This window comes from Mirounga angustirostris, unplaced genomic scaffold (genome assembly GCF_029215605.1).
Source record: "Mirounga angustirostris isolate CCGP_5_RB_7025 unplaced genomic scaffold, mMirAng1.0.hap1 SCAF_2, whole genome shotgun sequence".
NCBI classification, from domain to species: domain Eukaryota; kingdom Metazoa; phylum Chordata; class Mammalia; order Carnivora; family Phocidae; genus Mirounga; species Mirounga angustirostris.
The window spans coordinates 97,673,651-97,691,865 of NW_026991710.1; the positions used below are offsets into that span (position 1 = coordinate 97,673,651).

An 18,215-nucleotide genomic window follows, 5' to 3' on the forward strand; every position below is an offset into this window, starting at 1 on the left:
TTCTTTTGACAGTTGGTGATCTATGTCCCTGAGAAGTGAAAGGAGATATATTTTATGTACTAGATAATAATTCCTTTAATATATGCAGAATAAACTTTTCATGTAACTTCCTTTTTCTAGCTGACACTTTTTGCTGATTTATTGCAAGCTAAAGGATAAATATATGTATATGTTTACGTAATCTTGAAAGCATCTCTCTAGTTGTGAAGTGATAAAGACACTACTTTCCATCATTTAATTCTCTCATGTAATAAAGGACTAGTTTTACCCCTTGAATGCAAAAGGAAGATATCTTTTAAAACTTCTCAATGCCATTCTCTAACCTGATAATGTGGTTTTTTTTAACTGTGTATTTCAGGCCCTGCTTGACACTCAGAACCTTTTGCGTGCACAAATCACAAATTTTACGTTCAACCTGGGGTTTTCAGGAAAATTTTACCATACAGGTAAGAAAAAGGAGGTTAATTATTCTCATAAGGCCTCTCTGACTACTCTACTTAAAAATTGTGACCCCTTTTCATAACTTCCCACATTCCATGTCTCTCTCCACTTTTATTTTCTTCATATTACTCAATTCCACTTAATTATCATTTTTTAACCTTTACAAAATGTTGATGGTTTGAAAGTTTACTCACCATGTTATAATAGCCTAATGGCTTTCCTTTTCTACTGAACTATAATTTACATAGATAAAAGTACATAAGTAATAAGTGTAGTGCTCAGTGAATTTTCACAAGCCAGCATGCAGATCAAGAGAAAGAAGGGTACCAAATCCCCCCCGCAACCCACCTTGTGCTTCCTCATAGTCACTAGCCTCCCTCAAAAAAATCGACTATCCTGACTTCTAATATCACAACTAGTTTGCATGGCTTTGAGATGTGTATAAAAGGAATCACACAGTATGGACTCTTCCATAGCCACATGTTTTGTTAAATATTATTCTGTTTTTACAGATATTATAGTTACATATAGTTGTATATATAGTTAGATATATTATATATAGTTGTAATTCTTTCATTGTCATTACTTTATAGCATTCCATTGTTTGAATATACCAAAATTTCTTTATTCCATTCCTTTCCAATGTAGATGGTTGGGTTTTTTCCTAGTCTTTAGCTTTTTTTGAATAATCATGTTAAGAACATTTTTGTACCTGTCCTTCAGAGGACATAACTATTCTTTTCTGTTGACTGTCAACTAGAAGTAGAATTTTTAGTTATATAGCACCCTTATGGCCAACTTTAGTAGGAAAATGCCAGTTTTTCAAAAATGGTTTTATCAATTTACATTCCCAACATTATATGAGTTTTCCTGTTATTCCACATTCTCACTAACATTTGATATTATTTGTCTTTTTAATTTTAGCCTTTCTGGTGAGCATGTAGAGATATGTTATGGTTTTAATGTACATTTCTCTTATGAGCAGTGAAATTGAGCTTATTTCATGTATTTATTGGCTATTTGGATATCTTCTTTGTGAACTATCTGAGACTTTTTTTTCCTATAGGGTTGTATGCTTTTACTTATTGATTTGTAGAAACTCTTTATATATTCTTTTTTTTCTTTATATATTCTTAATGAGCCTTTTGTCATGTTGCAAATACTTTCTCCTATTGTGTGGGTTGTCTTTTCATACTCCTAATGGTGTTTTCTGATGACCAAAAATACTTCATGTAGTCCAGTTCAACTTTTTGTTCCTTTAGTGGTCACCTTTTTGTGTCTTTTTAAAGACATCTTTGAATACTATAAGATCATAAAAAATATGTTCCTACATTCTTAAAACTTATAAATCTGAAATCCATCTGGAATTGATGTTTGTGTATGTGTTAGATACAGGTAAAGGTATCTTCTTTTTTCCATAAAGATATCTAATTGGCACCAAGTACTGAAATGACCTTCCTTTTCCCACCACACCTTAGTATCATCATTGACATATATAACCATATGTCAACTCTGAATATCTGCCAGTGTAAGTTCTCCAATTTTGCTCATCTTCTTCAAGATTGCCTTGGAAGTTCTTGGCCCTTTGCATTTTCATATAAATTTCAGCTTACCAGTATCCACAAAGAAACATGCTAGTATTTCGATTAAGATTGCCTTAAATCTATTAATTTGAGGGAGAGATGCCATCCTAAATATTGAGTCGTCCAATCCTTGAGCACATTTAGGTCATCTTTAATTACACTTGATAAAACTTTACTGGTTTCAGATTTATTCTTTGGTGGAGTTTTTTGATAGTGTCTTATTTTTATTTCATTTTCCATTTCTTTGTTGGTGGTATGTAAAAACACAATTGATTTTGTGTACTGATCTTGTATCTAGCAATCTTGCTATGTTCACTTATTATTTCTATAGTTTATAGACTATTTTTGGATTTCCTACCAACACATCATGTAATTTTTGGATATTAAAAATTGTCCCTGGGCACCTGGGTGGCTCAGTTGGTTAAGCGACTGCCTTCGGCTCAGGTCATGATCCTGGAGTCCCGGGATCGAGTCCCATGTCGGGCTCCTTGCTCAGCAGGGGGTCTGCCTCTCCCTCTGCCCTCTTCCTTCTCGTGCTCTCTGTCTCTCATTCTCTCTCTCTCAAATAAATAAACAAAATCTTAAAAAAAAAAAAAAATTGTCCTTCCTCCTTTCTGAGCCTTACGATTTTTTTTCCTTCCCTATTACACTAGCTTAGATCTCCAGTACAAAATTAAAGTGGTCATAGTGACACTCGTGCCTTATTCTGGACCTCAGTGGAAATCTTTCAGTAGATTTTTTTCCTATTCTCAAGGGGAATTCTTTCAATAGACTATTTTGTAGACACTTTTTTTTTTAAGATTTTATTTATTCATTTGAGAGTGAGAGCACACATGGGTGGGGGGGCGGGGCAGAGTGAGAGGAGAGCAGACTCCCCATCTAAGCCATCCAGGTGCCCCAGACCCTCTTTATTAGCTTAAGGAAGCTTCCTTCTATTCCTAAATGGCTAAGAGTTTTGTCATGAATGGGTGTTGAATGCACTTTGTCTTTAAATTATTTATCTGTTGGCTCTCTTCCCTTACTAAATAAAACAAACACTCCATGAAGGCTTCACTATTGCACCACCAGCAACTAGGACAGTGGCTATTGAAAATGAATTAATGAACAAATGACTGAGTGAATATAAAATCACTTTTATTTTAACTATTAGTATTTTATGAAACAAGGTCAGAGAATAAAATTTGACCATGTTGCATTGTGAAAGAAAATCACTCTAAATATGAAGAATAATTAGAGGGGTGCCCGGCTGGCTCAGTCATTAGGCAGCTGCCTTCAGCTCAGGTCATGATCCCAGGGTCCTGGGATCAAGCCCCGCATCGGGCTCCCTGCTCCACAGGAAGCCTGCTTCTCCCTCTCCCTCTCCCCCTGCTTGTGTTCCCTCTCTCGCTGTGTCTCTCTCTGTCAAATAAGTAAATAAAATCTTTAAAAAAAAAAAAGAATAATTAGAAACTTTCTTTCCCAGACATAATAGAAATAGGAAAAAACATTTCTGGCAACTTATTTTTTGCCCAATGCTAAATGCTAAAGAATGACTCTAGCCAATTGCTCTCCTTCCTTTTTGTTTCTGAAAGATTTGTCCTCTTTCCTTACTTGGGCACTTCCCACAGCTAACAATAAGAATGTGCAATACCTAAGCCAAGGAAAGTAGAACACAGAACAAAGCCAAGGCTTGAAGGGCTCTTATCTGCGCATGATATGAAAGCTTCTATAAAAACTTAGCTAGGGTTATCTAAAACTAATACAATCATTTTTTAGTGGGAACAGATGTAAAATTTAATACTCTGAATCTTTCAGAATGAGAAATTGTAAAGTTTAATTGAATTGCATTGTCTTCCTTTCTAAATGAGTAATTCCTTTTCCTATTAAAAATTCTATTTTATTCAATCTTGAAGGGAAGGAGAAAAATAGCACTATCATAATAGTAAGACTTTCTTTCCAGAGAGGGTTCCATCTTGTTTGATATATTTTAGTTTTTGAAGGGTTTGTGCATTTTGAAACATAAAGAGATGAAGGAAATAAAATCATAGTTCCCTTTCAGTGAGCAACGCCTTATCGTAGATACTTAGCTAAGCACTTTTCATGCACCTTTTCAATGAAGCCTAGGAGTTAAAGAATATGTTACCTTGTTTTCTAGATAAGAATGTAGAAACTGGGGTGCCTGGGTGGCTCAGTCATTAAGCGTCTGCCTTTGGCTCAGGTCATGATCCCAGGGTCCTGGGGTCAAGCCCCACATCGGGCTCCCTGCTTATTGAGCCTGCTTCTCCCTCTGCCTGCCGCTCCCCCTGCTTGTACTCTCTCTCTACCTCTCTGTCAAATAAATAAATAAAATCTTAAGAAAAAAAAAAAAAGAATGTAGAAACTTAGAGGAGCCCAAGGTCATATAGCTAGTTAAGTGTCAAAAATAGTCTTAACTTTAGGTCAGGCAGAACCCAAGTTTTATGCGTTAGATTTTTATTGCTTAATTGGCAATCCTTGATAAAGGAAGCTGAATGGCAAAGGGTTCCTTCCCCTCTTCTATAGGTTCTTTAGGTTTGTATATTTCCCCAAATCATGGAGAACCAACAATATTGGTAAATTCTAACTAAATCACAGAATTAATTAACAGTGTGAAGAGCAATGTTATATTGAATTAGTAAATGATGATCTTATTTCTACATTCCGAATTTGGTCAGTTAATGAGTTAAGGGCCCTGAATTTGGGGTTGTTTAATCTGGGTTAGAATTTATAGGTTGGAGAATAAAATTTGACCATGTTGTATTGTGAAAGAAAAGCACTGTAAATACTAAGAATAATTAAAAGCTTTCTTTGCCAAACATAATAGAAATATAAGAAAATACTCCTGGCAACTCAACTTTTTGTCCAATGCTGAATGTTAAACAATGACTCTAGCCAGTTGCTGTCTTTCCTTGTTGTTTCTGAAAGATTCCTCCTCTTTCCTTACTTGAGCACCTCCCACAACTCAAAATAAAAATTCCCAGTAAGAAATGCGGTTCTGTCCCAACCTTGTCAGTGGCATGGGACAAATTATTTCACCTTTCCAAATATCAGTTTCCTTATTTGAAGAATAGAGTTAGCAGTGGTCCTTATCTCATAGGGTTTTAGTGAGAATTAAATGAGATGATGCTTATAAAACAGTTAACACAATGCTTGACAAAAGGTAGAGTCTCAATCAATGATGATTTTAAATATTATGGTAGGAAAAACAAGATAAAATACTGAAGAGACATAAGTTATTTAAGTAGATACATAATAAAATAATTTGCAATAACTTTATAAGATCTCAGTGTAGTTTTGTAACAACTTAAAATTGAGGAATTTGACTTCTAGTTCTCCCTTCCTTCAGTTCTAACAAAGGTGGACAAAGTCAGGAGATAAAAGGGTGGCAAGTACCCAGGGCATCCAACCACAGCTATGTTTCAATTGCTTTTTATCATAATGTTTAAAGTAATAAGCAATAGACACTTGTTCTCAATATAGTTAATTCTGATGGAAAACATCCCCAAAGTAGGATCAAATGAAATCAGATCAGAAAGAGTTATAAAGAAAAAGGAAAAGGCATACATTTATGCCTACTATGAATCTATATAAATCTATCAGAGGGCGAATATCATTTGTCTAATTCCTGTGTGATTCAAATATATGAATATTTTAATAGCAGATTTTACCATGATATTCAGGAAAGGAAAACAAATGCCTGCACTATCCTTCCAAAGCTACCTTTCCACTGTCCTGATAAAGAAACTTTGGGTGAAGTCCAACTAGAAAAATGAACAAAAGAGAAATGAGAAGAAAGATGCAGGGAAAGATAGAAGTTATAGGGGGCAGAGGATAGAGATTTAAAGCAGTAGAGGGTGACTTTTCACAATCTAGGAAATGTCATCTCTACCCACATTCAGTTTATACAGAGGAGTGGAAGTCGGGAATGCACTGATTACTGGGAAACCCCAAGAGACTTATGCCTCTTTTCAAAGTAAAGTAAAACTGCAATAAGTAACTGATGGTAATCTTAACTAATATGGTATCCTGAGGATATACAAAATGTTAAGAAAGAGGAGAGTCTCTTGGGTGTAAGTAGAGAAGTTTAATTGTGGGGAAACTAGATTACATCATCCTTATGTCAAAAAAACCATATATGGAAGCATCACCAGTCAATGTAACAAATGCTTCTTCACCATGGCCACCATATTTATCACCTAAAAGGTAGCAGGGCCCAAGACCCTGCAATGATTGGGGTCACCAGAGATTCTAAATCCTGAATCCATATATTCCTCTTCCTTTGTATTCCTCTCTAGAAGTTTTCCTTGAACTGTAAAATAATCACTCAGAAGCCCCAAGAATGCTTTTGCTGGTGACTCACTAGTCAGGCTAGTCAGTTAATATGGTGTGGTCAGTTCTTGAACACAGTGTCCCATCTGCCACATAACACCCAGGTGAGACCTTCCACCACACCGTCATGCAGTATTATCATGGAAAAAAATAAAACTCAAGGAGACCCACAAAAGACACAAGGAGAACAGGAGTAGAAAACATAAAAAGAAAGGAAAAAGGCATTTTAGATTACCCAATATGTGCCAGGATTATAGTGCCACTTCCTTCCCCAAAAGAATAAAATAGGTATTGCTATCTGTCTTTTACCTACATAAATACAGACATTAAAGGGGTTATGTGACTTGCCCACAATCACACAATTCAAATGTGTTGGGAGCTACAAATAAACTAAAAACTTCTAACTCTAAAGGCTCTGCTTGTTCCACAATATTATGGTAACATGAACGTGTGATGAAGAGAAAAATATTAGGGAACTAAAACAGATTCAATTTAAAGGTGCCCTTTATATATAAAGAAAAAAGTTTCTTCATATCAGCAGAGTATTTAACCATATAAAAGTGAAATTAAAATCTGTCCTCTTGAAGAATTATGTGATTCCACTCATTCTACCTTACTAATCCTTGTTCTCCCTGTGCTGCCTCATGCCATGCTTTTATCTTTGGTAAGTCACTTTCACTGCCCAGTAAACCACAGGGATCTGATTCTTTCCTGCCAGTGGGCTCTGCCTTCCTTCTCTCAGGAAAATGAAGAGAAGAGCAGTAGTGACAGGCACTGGGCTTAGTTGGCTGGGCGAGGGGAGCAGTCTACCCTCCATCTGTAGCCTGTAGGGCACTACTGAAACCAGTCATATCAGAAAAATGAAATTTTTTCAAGATTTTATTTATTTATTTTTCAGAGAGAGAGAGCACAAGCAGGGGGAGCGGCAGGCAGAGGGAGAAGCAGGCTCCCCACCAAGCAAGGAGCCCAATGCGGGACTAGGTCCCAGGACCCTGGGATCATGACCCGAGCCGAAGGCAGATGTTTAACTGACTGAGTCCCCAGAAAAATGAAATTTTTGAAATATGAGAGAATATTTTCTCCACACAGAGGGAACATCATTTGAAGAACCTACTATTCTATATTCTAGGAGCTTGTTAGATTCAGTGTTGTGGCTGAAATTTAAGTGTGGTTGCCTAACTTTGTGATGATTAATATCATCTTCTGATATGCCAGGATAGTAGTGAGGCACCCTCTACTGCTCTCATTTCATGCTTTCGTAAAGAAACCGAGAGAGTCCTATCCCCCCTCAAGTTAAGAAAATTGAGGAATTTCCCACACTCAACTAAACTGCAGGTCAGGAAAAATGGAGGAAATAAAACATGTCCAAATAGGAAAAATAAGAAGAATGACAACAGGGCTGACTCTCAAGGAAATAGGAGTTTCTTGACGGGAAATTTGCTTCCAGGAACATGAGAGAAAGAACAAGCATGAGAAACATGAGTACCACCAAGGAGCTGCTTGTCTTGTTTTACTATGACTTTACTACTTTCCAGCCTCTTTCATCCTTTCTCCTTTCTTCCCTTCAATTTTCTCTAATTTTCCAAATAACAATTCTTACATTTCCTTTTTTCCTCCTTGTTTATGCCTTAGTTTTCACTAAATACTGAGTAGCTTCTTCTCAGAGCCAATGATGAACCCAAATAAATTATGGAATTATTTTATTGTGACTGTGGTGTCATAACCCATGTCAGAATGACCTGCTGCTGGAGATCTGCCACTCATTTCTTTATTCACATTCCCTTGATTCCATTTCCTACTTATCTCCCCATTCTCTCTAAACTACAGATTATACAAAGACACTGAAAGAGTTCTAATGTCCTTGGGAATGATTGTGTATTTCCATTTTGCAGTAATTTTATACCCATGTCTCATGTTGAAAAACTTTTAAAAGAGTTTTGTCACAGTCTCTGGTTCTTCCCTGAGTAATAGGTTTTTCTTTACTACATTTCATGTTCAAAGCCTTCTATGATCAAAGAAAGTATAAGTGGTGTCTTCTAAATACATATATGCGAGTACATAAATGGATGGATGGATGGATGGATGGATGGATGGATGGATGGATGGATGGATGGGCAGATAATCACTGTAACTGGAATTAACAATCTTTTTCCCCTGAAGGAACTGAAGAGGAAGATGAAGGGGATGACCATCTTCTGGGGTCTGTGGATGAGTTTTGGTGGTTTCCTCATATGTGGAGCCATATGCAACCCCACCTCTTCCATAATGAGTCATCTTTGGTGGAGCAGATGATTCTCAACAAAAAATTTGCCTTAGTAAGTAACTCACTTTGAATATTACATTGAGCTAGTGTACAATGGCATTAGAACAACTTGGTATTGCAGCCTTTCATGATGTGATTTTTGAATTTGTATTGCATGCTCAATACTATGCCTACTGCTTTGAGGGTCTAATTTAAGAAAAAAATTCACAGGGATGGAGTTAGGATAGTGGAGAAGTAGGAGACCCTAAGCTTGCCTGGTCCCTCGAATACAGCTAGGTCGTTATCAAATCATTCTGAACACCTGCAAAATCAATCAGAGATCTGAGAAAAGAAATGCTGCAATTCTACGAGTAGAAAGGCGACCACTCTATGGAAGGTAGGAGGTGCAGAGACTCGAATCTGGGGTGATATATCTGAGGATACGGTGGAGGGGAGGGAGCCTGCTTAAGGAGGCTACCACAAGGTATTGTAAGCAGCGGAACACAAAATTGAAACTTTTAGAAGTCTGCTACAGTGAGGGATGTCCTGGGCTTAAAGGTGCTCAGGTGGTAAAGTGGGGTGGAATCCCTGTGACAGGATCCCTGGGGTCACAAGAAGAACGGGGGTGCCTGGGTGCAGCAGAGTTCCCAGGGAGAGGAGTGGGGAAGCAGCTGAGAACAGTGAGTCTAGGTGCCAGCTCTCTGCTCAGTGTTGCCATAAACTGCAAACCGCTGCACAGTCGTGTGACCGCTTTCCTGACAGTGGTCCAGCAAAAGGCAGAAGCATGGCAAGACCCTCTCTCTCCCCGGGGAGGAACAGTGCAGATTCGCACTGCAGGAATCCTTAAAATTTGGAGTTTTGAAATTCAGTCATGTGCCTGAGATAAAAACGCTCGGTCACAGGCTGGGTGAACAGAGAGTTCAGAAACCAGGGAGACCAGAGTGATTGACTACTTTTCTTTGAGGGCTCACTGAAGAGCGGGGGGGTGCGAATTTTCAGCTCCCAGGCTGGAGAGCAGGGGACAGCCATATTCATCCCACCCATCAGTGCTGAAAGCCTTCAGGGAACAAAACAGCACCAGAGTGGAATCCGGAGCTGCTTACAGCCCAGCCTCCTTAGCAAGAGAGGCACATGTGCAAGAGGGCAAGTGCACCTGAGAATCTGTGCAAAAGGCCCTTCTCCCAGAAGACCAGCAGGAACAACTGGCTAACACCAAGTTTACTGATCATAGAGGCCTGCAAAGCTTCAGCTCTTGGGGAAAACAGTATATAGCATTCGTTGTTGTTGTTTTTTATTATTATTCTTTAGTCTTTCAGTAATATTTTTTCAGTTATTCTCTTATTTTTTTCAATTAATTTTTTATTCTTTTATAATTTTTATTTTTATATATGTTATATATATTATTTTTGTTTCCTTTCATTGTATTTTATTTTATTTTTGTATATATATAAGTTTTCTTTCTTTCTTATTTTGGGATCTCGTTTCTTTTAACAAGCAGACCAAAACACACCCAGTCTAGTTCTTTGCTTTGTTTTGTTTCTTGTTTTTTTCTTGTTTTGTTTTTGTTTTTTTCTGGTTTGTTTGTTTTTTATCTGTTGTTGTTATTGTTGTTTTTTCTCTTTCTTTCTTATATTCTTTTCTGGACAAAATGATGAGCTAGGGAAATTCACGACCAAAAGAAAGAACAGGAGGTAGTACTCACTGCCAGGGATTCAATCAATATGGATATAAGTAAGATGTCTGAACTAGAGTTTAAAATAATGATTATAAAGATACTACCTGGGCTTGAGAAAAGCATAGAAGACACTAGAGAATCCCTTACTGTAGAAATAAAAGAACTAAAATGTAGTCAGGCCGAAATTAAACATGCTGTTACCGAGATGCAGTCCCAAAGGGAGGATATAAAAACAAGGATGAATGAGGCAGAAGAGCGAGTCAATGATATAGAAGATAAAATGATGGAAAATAGGGAAGCTGAAAAGAAGAAAGAAAACTACTGGATCACAAAGGGAGACTTAGAGAATTCACTGATCCCATAAAGTGAAATAATATCTGGGTAATAGGGGTCCCAGAAGATAAGGTGCAGGAGAGAGAGGCAGAAGGTTATAGCAGCGTCCACAATAGCCAAAATATGGAAAGAGCTCAGATGTCCATCGACAGATGAATGAATAAAGAAGACATATATATAATGGAATATTACTCAGCCATCAAAAAGAATGAAATCTTGCCATTTCCAATGACATGGATGGAGCTACAGTGTATTATGCTAAGCGAAATAAGTCAGAGAAAGACAAATACCATATGATTTCACTCATATGTAGAATTTAAGAAACAAAACAGATGAACAGAGGGGAAAGGAAGGGAAAATAAAATAATATGGAAATAGAAAGGGAGGCAAACCATAAGAGATGCTGAACTCTAGCAGACAAACAGGGTTGCTGGTGGGGAGGTGGGTGGGGGAAGGGGTGATTGGGTGATGGGCATTAAGGAGGGTACTCGATCTCATGAGCACTGGCTGGTGTATCCAATTGATGAATCACTAAACTCTATCCCTGAAAGTAATATTATAGTATATGTTAACTAAATTGAATTTAAAAAAGAAAAACTTCACAAGACACTCACAAGACTTACCTATATGACAGTTTAGTCAGAGCTCATAAGACATGGCTCCCTCTTCTGGAAGGAGCTTCTTGCTATACCAGGAAGGCAAAATATGCACATAAAACAATCCTCCAACAAAATGAGATATTCCATGACCTGGTGCTAAACTGTACAGATATAAAACCCCACAGTTCAGAGAAGTAAGTGTCACAGGAAGTGTCCAGGAAAATGTACTTATGGAAATAGGATTTTCGGAACACCTAAAATAAGGATAAGATTTACATGTCAGTAAGAACTGGAGTGCAATGAGGATGAGGGAAAAGACCAGGTAGGAGACCATAATGTGGGGACAAGGTAATGAAGACTCGAGCCAGGAAGGTAATGGAAATGAGAAGAAAACCATTTAAACACATTGCAAACACATATGTTATAGTGATGAAACATTCATGTGACTGATACACTGTTTTATACTGAAGGGTTTCTGATTCCTGACAGGGAAATTTACAGTAAAAGTCCTAGTAAGTACAGTATTCAAGAAAATGTGCTTGTAATCAGCAGGATGGTATATGGAGATTCACAAGCCAATACAGCATTTGTTTTTTGTTTGTTTGTTTGTTTTTTTAAGATTTTATTTATTTATTTGACAGAGAGAGATAGCAAGAGCAGGAACACAAGTAGGGGGAGTGGGAGAGGGACAAGGAGGCTTCCCGCTGAGCAGGAAGCCCAATGCGGGGCTCGATCCCAGGACCCTGGATCATGACCCAAGCTGAAGGCAGATGCTTAACGACAGAGCCACCCAGGTGCACCAGTATTTATGTTTCTATGAATAATACTAATGGGTACACAAACACATGGGAAGACTCCAGAGAGGCAGTTGTCTATTTACCCAGCATTCTCCCACCCTGGGCAGGGAGTGCCTTGGGGAAGGAACTATATTCTGTTCATCACATTATGGCAGTTCCTATATCATGAAGGTAACTCAATAAGTATTTGTAGCATAAATGATCAAGGCAACAGAAATTACCACTCAAAAAGGATTTGAAATGTAATATATTTTATTTATTATAGCCTTTTTTCTTATTTGAAAACCATAAGGCTGATATTACAATGTTCATAAGTTATATTGTGAATAATTCTAAAACCATCAAATCATGTTTCTAAGCAAATCCTACTAATTGTAGACTTAGCCCAGTGTGCAAAATGAATTAAAATACACAACACTGGTTAATTTAAGTATGATTTTGAAAAACTCTAAAATATAATTGCTCCCCTGACAAACAGAAAATGTTTTACCAGAGATTTAAGGTCCTGACCCCATAACTAGAAATGATTGATTTGAAATATAACAGTTCAACTTTGAGGTTTCCCCACATATATGCCTTTCCCAACATTATAGTCCTTAAACATTATAGTTCCCTGTATTATATGTTCTTACACATTATAGTTCTATTTATCACATACCTATCCTTAACATATTTCACCCTAAAATGGCATAAGAGATTGTGGTTGTCAATCTGTGGTAACAAGAGTAAGGGTTATGTCTCCCTAGGCCGGCCACCTGGCCATATAACTTAGCTTTTTGGTTACTCAGCATTTCAGAGTACTGGACTCACTTATCATGGAGTCATACTCTATATAAACTGACAGAGCCAAGATGTTTGGGTAGTCAATCCCCATGGTACCTTACTTAAATGTGTACAAGGTTAGAATTTATAAAATACATTTTTTTCTTGAGGATATGGAAGACCAAACACTTTACGGATAGCATTAGGAGCCCATACTTGTCTTTGAATTTCAGTGACTGCCCAAAACAGATACGCAGTTTCAAGTGCACCACGGCCATCCATTGACATTTTGTCAAGAAGATGAGAATAGTCCTCCATACCAATATTGTGAAAATGTTCTGATAGAATTTTCAAACTCTTGTGAGATGAAGAGCCTCCTTTTTCCATCACGGGATATAAACAAAATGGTAAACAGCATGTAAGAGTGTGTAAACATTGTCTCAATTTTTAATGGAGAGCACTAAAAACTCTCTCAACACAGCAAACATTAATTTTGTCATCTTCAGAAGTCTAAGACTTGCTGATATAAGCAACATTAATCAGCAAGAAAGGATGTAAAGAAGAAAATTACTTTGTATTTTCTTCTTTTATCTGTGGAGAAAGAAAGGAATTTGTGAAAGAAGAAAATACATAAATAGAGTGAAAGAAAGTACTAATAAAAAATTAAAAACTGGGAAGTAAGCAGGGAGGTTTTTGTTGTTTGTTGTTGTTTTTGGTTGCTTTCAAAAGAAAACAGCTTATCAAGGCAGATTTGATGAATGACGTGACATTCATTGCTATCTATATTCCTGTGCCACTAAAAAAGTATCTAGATAATAGGTGTTCTATTATTACTTGAATGAATGAATCAATGAATATTATGTTTGTACTTAAAACAAGTGTAAATACTTAAAGTATACCTAGTAAGAACAGACATGCACAGGAATTACACACATCTTTTAAGAATGCTCAACTAAAAAGCATCATGAATTGAAAGAATAATTCAAACACATGGGAGGACTCCAGACAGGCAGTTGTCTATTTACCCACACTGAAATTTGGTCATTCTCACTCCTCACTCAAGTGCCAGGCAAAGGACATTTTCTTTGAAATATCATTCCTAACTACAGGTTGACAACCCAAATTATGGTCCTCAAGGCATAGAGAACAGTCGCAGAGGGTATTCAGAAATAGGCCAAATGTGTTCTTTAATGTTAATCAAATATAGGACCTATGGATTTCTTTTTGTCAGGAAAGGACAGACAAGAAAAAAGACTAAATCCAGGACCAGTCCCTCCCAGCCATAACCACGTGAAAGAATATGCATGTAAAGCGATTGCGAACAGTGATTAGAACCTAACAGTAAATAGCAGCTGTTGTTTTTATGATCATTATATATTCAGTATCAGAAAATTGCCGTCTTCAATTGTTGCCTAGGCTCCTCAGGTGTTTAGAGTGACAGGTAAGAGGAACAAAAATCCTCAAGGTTAAAAGCTTATTCTCTATTGTGATGACATTTGGTTCATGTGAATTCTATACATCTTCTAAACAAATGTTAACTCTTTCACTTCCCATTAAGGCATTAGGGTTACAAAGCTGCTTTGCTGTTAAATGTAAAGCGATAAGGAGAAAAGGGTTTTAGTTTTTTATATATTCTGTATTATTTCCTTTAATTCTTAAAACAACCTTGAATTATAGGTATATTTATTCTCACTTTATAGATAAGGAAACTGAAAATCAGAGAAATACAGTGACTCACTCAGGATTATAAAGCTCACTAGAGGTAGAATTAAACCCAGAAATCCAGGTCTTCTAAAACTGTATGAATTCTAACACACCCCTTCCCCCCAGGCTTTCTCACTAGTCTGTCAACCCAATTCAAAGGAGTAAATCTAGATTTCCCTTCTGCCTGGTAATCCAAAGGAATATTTGGTAATTCTGATAACATAAGAGAAATTGAGAACTAGAGGTGGGTCTCCTAAGGCAACTTTTCCCTGAGGTTCCCTAAGATCGGCAGAGTTTCTAAAATGTTGGGAAAGGAGACAAACAACTAAATCTGAGCCTTTCCACATGAATGAGTATCTTTTGTCACGGATAGAGAGGCTACTTTAATTCAATGGAAACTATTCTGGAGGAAATTTTGCCTCAACTCTCAACTCACTGGATGAAAAAAGCAAAAGCTTAACCTGTGTTGATAATAGCGCATGTCTAAATTAGGTAACATCCTGCTTTTCTCCACCAGCTTGGAGGCTCTGAATTTTAACATGAGCAGGAGTGTTTCTCCCAGTGAAGGAACTGAAAGAACATACAAAGAAAGCAATGTGTTGCTCTGGGAGCAACTGGGTATTCAAACAAGATCGGGATCTCAGGGATGAAATTCAACATTCAAATGAGTGATTGAATTAGAAAACATTTATTTTTCCAACTAAGAGAATCTGAGACTATGATGTAAAACTCTTTTGTTTGAGCATTCTCTATCACCATCTATATAGCCAAACACCTGTTATTTTCACTGAGTTTTAGCAAATGCATCTGATCTATTATCCTTTTGCACAATGTGGACACTTCTGTCTCACAAGGGAATTTGATGACCATTTTAATTTAGCTTTGAAAGCTCTGTCTAATAGCTTATTATGGAAGGTCAGGTAAATCCTTTAAGCAAACTTGCATTTGATGGTTACAGCCACCAGGAAATACAGCTTTAGAGGCAGATTAGAAAATATTTTTAGGTATCAAATATGGGCTAATTCAGGTATTAAAATGAAATGTTCACAAGTGTGGGTTTTTTTGAAAGGTACTATATCTGAGGCAAGGATTAATTGTAACATTTGTTAATAACCTAACACAGTTTGAAATATCTATCGTACAGCTTTTAGAATTGGACAAAATTTCATTCAATAAGTAAATAACTTACTGCTTTTAAGCCTCAAAAAATCATCAAGATACATACTCTCAATTGAAGAATTAGATCTAACATTTTTGGTAAATTACAGTGGCTTAATTTTAATGATAAAATAATTAGTAGAAATTTTCACCATAGAACTCATTGCCAATATCAGATAATACTTAACACTGTTACAGACAATAGTATTAGTAGTAGTAGAACAATGTTTCTGATCCTGAAAACATAAAATCTTGCTGAGGATTGTACTTTTTTACTGCATTATCATTATTCCTTTAAATAGTGTCCTCTGCTCCCCTTCTTTTCCAAGTTCAGCAGAACTGCTAATTCACATTAGCTGAAATGTCTATTGTCAAGTGAGCAACTTTTTAGATTAGTGAGCACATTAACTTTTCTAATATGGAAATAAAGATAATAGTATCAAAATGTAATTTAAAATATACTGAAAGACTTGCTGGCTTAAGGAATATATGATAATCTTTTAATTAGTTTGCTTGCCAGCTAGAAAATGAATGAATTCCATCATTTTCACTTCAGTGAAGCACTTTACAAAAAGACACATAAGGTTTTTATTTTATTGATATTGAAAACAAAGCACAATTCTGGTGGTCCTAATAGAAACAGAGTTCAAATCAGGATGTAAAAGTCTACCCTGAGCTGGTAAACCACTTCTGGAGTTATCCAAGTAGCACAGTTTAAGAAAGCACTAGCCATTACTCAGGGCATGATGACTAATAAGGTGAAGTCTATAATTTACATCATAAAAAGGAACTTGGTAAGGACAAGAGACAGAAGAGGAGACCAAGGGATATATTATCAGAACTAATATTCAACGTAAAAGTTCTAATATGGCCATGCCAGTTGATTCCAATATTGAAATGTGTCAGTGCTACTACCCTTACCCCCCGCTAACCTCAGACCCTCCCCCAGGATGTCCCAAACCTCCCAACTGCTCAGCAACTAAAGGGGCCTGGCTCCGAGTCGCCAGCATCCCTCTCCAGCTCTATGGCAGGCAACAGTTCTGAGTGATCAGTTGCAGAGAATGCTGGCTGGTAAATATTTTGAATATTACCCCCTGAATATAATCAGTTGTATGATTTACAAGGAACTTGAATGAGTGTACTCAGAAGGTAAGTTATAGAAGAGGAAGACAATCTTACACATTCAAGTAGAGTTGTTCTTCTGATCTAGGTAGTTGTGTACACAGAATGCTGATTGACACCTAGTAGGTGCTCAATGTTTGGTAGATGAAAATATAAATAAATATTGTTCTGGATCTTAAGATTAGATCATTATTGTTTAAAAATGTAGGTTTTATTATTATGTGGGTATGGTGAGATCATCAGATCAGAAGACTGCCATTGTATTCACAGTTCCCAAAGAGGAGAGAGCACACCACACCATCCAGGGCACCATGGGGTAGCACTAGAGTCAATCAAGAAACAGAGTAAGGGGAATGCATGGGCAAGAGCCTTTACTGTGGTTTCTACAGGAGAGGCAAGACAAGGCAGGGTAAACAGGTTTAGGATTGGCTGGTTGGATGACAATTTCAGCAATCACTGTTGTAAAGGGACTCTTCCTAATTGTGTTATACCTGGCCAGGAGGTGATTACGGCAGGCAGGGAGGAGCAGCTCAGCTTAAGAAGGAAGTAGTTGAGAGGAGGGAGCCCGAACTGGTTGGTTTGCCCTCGAAGAACATGCTCTTGGGTAGGTGTTTAATTATCTCTAGGAAATGGATGGCCCTGGGAGAGGCAGTCTTTGCAGGGTCGGCAAGCTCTCAGATGTCAAAGCATCAGAAATATAGAAAATAAAAAGGCATGATTAATACCGTTACATATGCTTCTGTCTAAGTTATGTATCTTGAAGCATTCCATAGGTTTTCAGATCCCCTCATCATCCCAGTTGCCGTAATTGTACAACCTCCAACTCGTCAATCTGCTTCCCAATATATGTTGCCCCAAGTTGACCATTACTAGAACAGAAAACAGTAAAACATTTTTCTCTTCATGTACACTTTATTCCTATTTATGTAGTCAAAGATCACATTTTTTAAACCATCATATCATATCTGTGTCTGCCCATGAGCTATTTAGTAAGTCTTCAGGTATTTGTTTTTGGCCAATAGATTTTGTTAACTAAATGCTAGCATTGAGATTAAAACTGTCCCTTTAACATTTCATATTTGTTATGTGTTCAGTGTTCCAGTCTATCAATACATTTATAAAGATTGATTCTGTTATTTAACATGCATTACATCTTTCCTAGCTTTGTGTCATACATATATCTTACAAGTATATTTTGTCAGTATGATTTGCGCATCTTCATCAAGTTATTGATCAGGTTGAACAGGCTCAGAATAGCATGTCTTAAGTTAATAAAAAATCTATCCTTTTTTTTAATTACCTTAAAATGTGCTCTTCTGAACCTGGAGAATATTGAAATACTTTAGTATATAATACTTTACAGTTTAGTTCATCAGGTCTTTCATCTAAGTTTATGTTTATACCATCATATATATTTTGAAAAGCTGTTCTCTTTGATAGGGAAAGTAGAATCAGAAGATACTGGACATTTCT

The 18,215-nt window shown here is 36.9% G+C and overlaps 1 protein-coding gene and 1 long non-coding RNA gene across 6 annotated transcripts in view; one reads left to right on the forward strand and one right to left on the reverse strand.

Moving 5' to 3' along the window:
• The window catches only part of LOC123848297 (uncharacterized), an 844,895-nt gene that overhangs the window by 696,977 nt on the left and 129,703 nt on the right, over positions 1-18,215 (reverse strand). The window lies entirely within an intron of this gene.
• The window catches only part of LOC123848295 (bifunctional heparan sulfate N-deacetylase/N-sulfotransferase 3), a 176,962-nt gene that overhangs the window by 54,156 nt on the left and 104,591 nt on the right, over positions 1-18,215 (forward strand). For all 3 annotated transcript variants that reach the window (XM_045880526.3, XM_045880528.3, XM_045880527.2), the window contains 2 exons: positions 359-446; positions 8,511-8,665. In XM_045880526.3, coding sequence (XP_045736482.1) covers positions 359-446; positions 8,511-8,665 — 243 coding nt within the window. The remainder of the gene's footprint in view (positions 1-358; positions 447-8,510; positions 8,666-18,215) is intronic.